The 7140-nt window shown below is 40.1% G+C and overlaps 1 protein-coding gene across 1 annotated transcript; it reads right to left on the reverse strand.

Annotated features, from left to right (window-relative positions):
- Window positions 1–3327: 3327 nt before the first annotated feature.
- Window positions 3328–6414, reverse strand: LOC142140857 (zinc finger BED domain-containing protein 5-like). The gene is made up of 3 exons (XM_075198854.1): window positions 6316–6414; window positions 4268–5677; window positions 3328–3444 (listed from the first exon to the last, which is right to left on the reverse strand). Exons 1-3 carry the CDS (start codon window positions 6412–6414, stop codon window positions 3328–3330), a joined length of 1626 nt encoding a protein of 541 aa, XP_075054955.1.
- Window positions 6415–7140: the final 726 nt, after the last annotated feature.

Consider the following 7140-nt stretch of genomic DNA (forward strand, 5'->3'; position numbering starts at 1 on the left):
TAATAAGCATATTTATTAATTACATCTAATTAAGAAGCCTCCCTCTCCCCAACCAGCCCAAAAATTAAATTAATAGCATTCGCATTTTATATGTAGACCTATTCCCACCCCATCAACCAGACATTAAATTAAGAACATTCCCATTTAATAAACAGACATATCCTCCCAACCAGTCCCAGCATTAAATGTAATAGTGTTTACATTTAATAAATAAGCCTCTTTCCCCCAACATTAATTTACTAGCATTCACATTTAATGTCCTCCAGCCCTGATATTACATTAATAACATTCCTATTTAATAAACAGAACTATTTCCCTCCACCAGCTCCAATATGAACAGCATTCCCATTTTATACAAATGCCTATATGCCATAGTATTTATGTATCACAAACCCCCCCCCCCCCCCCTTTTCCAGCCCTACTCCCCCTTGTCTCCAGTCCCATCTCCCTGTTTCTTCCAGCCACCTCTTTGCTCTCCAGCCACCGTTCCACTCCTGGGGGTAAATGTGTGCAGCTCCGATATCTTCATACATTTACCCTCTGGGGGAAAATGTATCAAGCTGCAAACTTCTGGCGGATTTGAAAAGTGGAGATATTGCCTATAGCAACCAGATTCTAGTTGTTTATTTAGTAGATTCTACAAAATGACAGCTAGAATCTGATTGGTTGCTATAAGAAACATCTACACTTTTCAAACCCACCAGAAACTCGCAGCTTGATACATTTTACCCCCTGGTGTCTCCAGCCCCTTCCCCATTCTCTTTCTACCTGTTCTTTCCAGCCACCTCTCCCCCACTCTTCCCTCCAGCCCCCTGCTGTTCACATCTGTTTGTAGTCCAGGAGGCTACTCCTTGGGATCTTTGTGGCTCTGGTGACACGTAGAATTAACGAGTATAAACAGACCACATAGAGGTTGCTGGATACACATGTGCCCAAAAGATAGAGTCTGAGATTTGCCCTCTAACATTAACGAAACAGTGCAATAGGCCAAGACCTCCCAATCCCCCCTGGTTTTCTAGTACATTTAGTCAGTTCACCAATCTCAAGGTATCCCTTTACATGCACCTTTCAGGAATTTTAAATATTCTTGGTTTAGACTCATTAATATGGCACCCACTCCTTTCGAATTGAGGCGGCTATGTTCGCTGCCTTTGCGGGCTCATCTGTAGCAAAAATCAAACCACTTGGTAGGTGTTTAATCTGCAGCATAAAAGAAATACATTCAGCCTGATATTTGAATCTTGCTCTTTTCTTTCCTTGTTCAGTTCCCTCTCTTTCCCTCCTCCCTCCAACCCCATGGTAACACAGGGCCTTGCTGCTTGTCGCTTTTACGCGAGGGCACGAAGGGATTTTTCCTGTTTTTTTCCCTGGCTCAAGGCCTGACTAGTAGTGGGCCTCCAGGGTTTTTTACCTTCACATAGGTTACTGTCCCCCCCCCCCCCCCCCCCCCAAGTGCGCAAGGCATTCCTTTGGAGTTCTGATGATGTAGATTATGTGTTCACCCCACAGCATAGCATAAGTTGCCAATAGCTGCGACAGAGTAAATTTCGCCCTGATTATGTGGATGATGTGTTCACCGCACGGAATAACGTTTGTTACTAGAAGCCGACACAAAATAATTTTGTTCACGGGCCCCTCTAAGCAAGCCAAGTGTATTCTGAATAATAGGCTACTCCTACTTGTCCTGGGCAGCCAGACATGACATAGCCGAGAACTAATCCTATTTTTCTGTGCCAGTTGAGATTTATTGGATAGATAGGTGAGGCCTCTGTTTGGCATGACCTCCTCTCTGGGCTGGCCCGACTAATTGAGCAATGGGGCCTGCTTGACATTTTAGTGATCCACATGGGTGACCATGTCAAGTGGTCCCCTGCCTAAGCTGGAGAACAAACAGCCCCCAAAAGATCAAGGGAAATTTAGTCAGAAACTGAACCGGCAAAATCAGGGTTTCTTAGGTCAGGCGGTGACGGGATGGTGGTCTCCTAAGGACGCCAGTGGTGGTAGGTAGGGCACTGCAATCAGAGGCTGATACATACGACGCTTTCACTGATTGGCCGCAGGTCACTGTCCCCTTCGAGGAACGTGACTCTTGGTCCTTTTATATAGAGGATCTCTTGACCTGTTTATAAGGGCAAGTCATTGTAAGTCTAGAGGGTGTGTGGTTACTCTGATGCCAGATTTAGCGCTGGCCAAGCAGTAAGGGATTTGTTTCCTGTGTTAAGTGGATTAGGGCTGGTTCGCCATCCACGCTTGGTTCGGGTAATCAGTCCGTTAGCTGCCCCACAGTGAAATTTCTCCGCCACCAAGTTTTCAATTATTAATAAACTGTGACCTATTTAGCCACTTTATACAGTCTCGGTATCTTTATTTTAGTTACGTTAAGATACGGCATATTAAAGGTTATTGTGAAGGGGAAGAAAAGACATCTAGGACATGCAGTTTATTAGAATCCATAGGATACAACATGTTTTTCTTTTAAAAAGGTCCAGGTTCTGTAAGAGTGATTCTTAATTGATTAGTGAATTTTGTCCACTTTGTTGGATCTTCTACTTCAAGATATATAAGCTAATGATGGTAACAGCGATTTTTCTACCTGAATAGTATCAATATTACTGTGTGTGTCAGCTTACTCCTCTATACTCATTTCCACTCCTGTTACCAAGTTATCTTTTGTGATATTCTGTCTATATGTAAAAGTACCTGGTCGGTTTTCTCCTGGTTGGGAGTACTCGCTTGTAGAAAAACCAAGATAAATTGACTCTCTTGATTTGCTTATTGTTTTAACTGAAACAATAATAGAAGTATAATAATTATGGTTTGGTGAAGCTCCAGCACTGTTTCTAACAACACATGTATTTGTAATGAATAGATCTCATAATAACACTCTGGGCCTGATTCAGACTTGGATATAGCTGAAGATCCGTTCGTCTATGATTACGATTGCAATTTCTACCACAGTTTCAACAAGGGAGCTTTCCGTTCACTTTCTGTCCAAGTGTTACAATTATATCTTTGCCAAAATACTGTCCAGGAAGATATATATTCCATTACAGAATACCAGCATAGCATATGCATGTCAATATTATGAAAATATATTATTCTGATAACGGAACCATTAGTAAAATTTGAAGCGATTTAAGCTAGTATGTACATTTAATGTTTTACATTAAAGCTACAATAAATTTATTTGTTTCACAGCTCAGTTACAGTGATGTAAAAATGACCATTATATGCAATATAATCAAGAACACTCATACAGTGTCAACATCAATGTCTCCATAAACTCATAAGATCACAGAAATTGTAAGAGTGGGCAAGGAGTTTTTGTCACTTATTTTTTAGGAGTCTTTGATGCGACTGTCCATCCCCATCCCTCTCCAAAGGTTCCAAAACTCTTTCGGTTTGAGACACCGTTAGAGTCTCAGTAATTTTTTCAAGGCACCCCTAGGCCAAAATAAAAACATAATAGGTAAAATAGAGGGCACCATCTCCTCCTTCATCACACTGTGTCTCATCATCATCATCATCACAGTGTGCCCACTTCGTCATCCCACTGTGCCCCTTCATCAACACATGGTTCCCATTTATCATCACACTATGTCCCCTTTATCAACATAATCATCATCATTTATTTATATACCACCAGCAAATTCCGTAGCGCTTTACAATTGGGAACAATCCGTAATAAAACAATACTGGGTAATGCAGGGGTCAGGGAACTTTTTTACCTTTTACCCCAAAATATATTTAGAAATGGCGACGTTACCCCCATGATTAGAAATTAAAAAAATATTACTAATATTAATAATAGTAATTAAGAAAATCATATATTATTAATTATTTGACTTCTAACCTGTATGGAATCAGCTTCAGCTTCAAAACTTCAGGTTTTTGAGAAATGATGTTGCTTCATTGTTGATACGAGAGCATCAATATTGGGGCATTTTGATGTCAGAGCAATTTGGATACAGTCTTCAGCGTCCAATCGATTTCTCTGCTTTGTTTTTATGTTTGTTAAAGTTGAAAATCCTTGTTCGCAAAGGTAGGTAGTTGCAAAAGGCAGCAACTTTTTGACTGCCTCCTCATGTGCAATTTGGAATGCCTTTGCAGCAGTCGACATCCAAAAATTTGAAAGATCTGTTTTGCTTTCAAATGCAATACGTGCTTCATTATTGCATCGAAGTTCAAGAAGTGCCTCTGCCAACCCTTGAGGTTCTTCTGGTACAACATTAAATTCACATTGAAATGGGTCTACAATCCAACCTACAGCATGTGAATCAAGATCTGGAAAGTAATCAGACAACCGCTCTTTGAGTTTGGTAAGATGCCTTATAACTGTATCCTTGATGTCTTCAAAAGTAATATTTTCACAATCTTCCAAGAACAAAGCTAACTTTGAAAAGGTAGCTATCTTTTTCTGTTCAGCTTTCTGTCTCCAATATAAAAGCTTTGATCCAAATGCAGAAATCTTTTCTCTGGCTGCAATTATATTTATGTTTTTTCCTTGCAATTCTTTGTTCAATACATTAACATGCTCAAACATATCAGCTAAATATGCGAGATGTGCAACCCACGTGGAGTTTGTAAACTTCTCTGCGAGAACATGCTTTTGATCAACCCAAAAAATTTCAAGTTCAGTTTTGAGAGCCCACACTCGGTTCAGAACATTTCCACGTGAGAGCCACCTCACTTCTGTATGATAAAGTAGGTCTGTATATTCAGCCTCACCATCTTTACATAATTCACAAAATAATCGCGTGTTTAGTGCATGTCCTTTGATAAGATTGACAATTTTGATAACATCATGCATGACGGCTTCCAGTGCAGGTTCCAAATGTTTCACAAGCAGTGCCTGGCGATGGATAATACAGTGGTTTACTTCAACTTTTGGATTTTTCTCTCTCACCAAAGCCGAAAAACCATTAACATGACCCAACATAGCTGGAGCTCCATCAACAGACACAGCAACGCAGTCTTCCCACTTTAAATTGACGCCATTAAAGTATTCATTAACTTTATTGAAGATATCAATCCCACGAGATCGCAAGTCGAGAGGCGAACACAACAACAATTCCTCTTCAATGAGACGTAAACCTTTGTAGCGGACATATACCATCAGCTGCGAATTACTACTAACAGCTGTAGTCTCATCAAGCTGAATAGCAAAGTATTTACTCTCTTTTATTGAGGTAATAACTTCTTGCCTCACATTTTCTGCTAAAATAGAAATTCTTCCTTTAACAACTCTTGCAGACAAGGACACTGAATTTAGTTTCTTGGCTTCATTCTGACCACACATAATCTCTGCCATTTTCAAAGCTGCTGGTTTAACCAATTCTTCACCAATAGTATACGGTTTTTTGTTCCGAGCAATCAACCAGGCCACTTCAAAGCTAGCCTTTGATGCTGAACGTTGATTGAATGTACCTCTCAAGTTGCTGTCCAGTCTTTGTCTTTTGACAGACATTTCCAAATTTGCAAAATATTCCCGTTGTTTTGAACTCAGATGTGGGTGCAAATTATCCAAGTGCTTCTTCAATTGACTCTTTTTGAAAGATTCTGCAGTCAGTACTTTTAAACAAACACACTGTGGTTTCATTATTCCTTTGTCGTCAATTTCAGTAAACCCATAATCAAGGAACTCTTCCTGGTATATTCGTTTTCTATTTGATGTCATCTGAAGGATAAAAAAGACAGTGATTGGAAAAGTTGTAACCCTTCAGCACACATTTAGAGAGCACAGAAAGGAGGTTCCATAACCACTGAAATTAATTGTAATGCACACTGTACCCCCAGAAATTGATGATATATCCTGCTAGTACGGTACACAGCCTGGCAGCAATTGATGACCATATCATACCACAAAATCTAAAAACGGTTTGGATGAATCTCTTCCAAGAAGTTGTATTTGTAGCTATAATTACGAGGACATTATGTTCCATATATAAAAAAATTAAATGAAAATACAATGAAAATATATTTATTCCAATAAAATTCAAAAAAAATAAGTCAGATTCCCCCAAAACAAGCAGTATGAAATTCTCTTGGACAGACACAAAAAATGATCACACTTGCTGAAAGCTGTACAAAATGAACACATGGAAATTGATTTAAGCACCAATATAAAACAATCCAAAGAGAGAAAAAGACACTAAAGCACCTCTAATTGAGCACCAGGTGGGGCCTGATTGTTGCGCAGGGCTCTAGTCAAGCATCTAAAAATAATGCAATTGACTATATATATATATGCCTCCATAGTTTGTTTCCCCCTTATCTTTCCTCCCTCGCCCTATATGCCTCTGTTATGTAACTTACTTTTATATTGACTTTCTCTCTTTTCTGTTCATCAACTGTTTTCTTCTGCCGCTGCTCGTCTCTGCTCCTCACTGAAATTGACGTCGGCCGTGATGACATTCAGTGGGAGAGAGCAGGAGAGGGGACTGCTGGGAGCCGTGCGGTCAGGTGATGTATTTAAGAAAAAAAAAAACCGCTTTGGAGCCGCGGCGTATGGTTACCCCCGGAAAAGTCATTTTTACCCCATTTGGGGTAATTTACCCCTGTTCGCCGACCACTGGGGTAATGCATACAAACAGAGAGGTAAGAGGGCCTTGCTTGCAATCTATGGGACAATGGAAGTTTGATACACAAGGGTAAGTGCTACATCTTATTGCATAATGGTCCAGCTAGAATGCAAAGGTAAATGTACTTAGTGGGCTATATGATCAGTCACACAGCAATGTTGGTCACAGGGTTGCTGTCTTGTGTTAACTGTGTATAGGGTGTAATAGGGTAACCAAGGGAGATTAAGGGTGGTTGAGGAATATTATAAACTTGCCTGAAGAGTTGGGTTTTCAAAGGATGCTTGAAGATTTGAAGACTAGAGGATAGTCTTATTGTGCAAGGGAAGGAATTCCACAAAGTGGGTGCAGCCTGAAAAAAGTCCTGTAACCGGGAATGGAAGCATGTGATGAGAGTGGAAGAGAGACGCAGATCTTGTGCAGAATGGAGGTGTCGAGTTGGGAGATATTTTGAGACAAGTGAGAAGATATTTGTTGTTACTAGAAGAATTTTATATTGGATTCGTTGAAAAACAGGCAACCAATATAGAGATTGACAGAGTGGCTCAGCAGAAGACGAACA

The sequence above is a fragment of the Mixophyes fleayi genome, chromosome 1 (assembly GCF_038048845.1).
Source record: "Mixophyes fleayi isolate aMixFle1 chromosome 1, aMixFle1.hap1, whole genome shotgun sequence".
Classification (NCBI taxonomy): Eukaryota; Metazoa; Chordata; class Amphibia; order Anura; family Limnodynastidae; genus Mixophyes; species Mixophyes fleayi.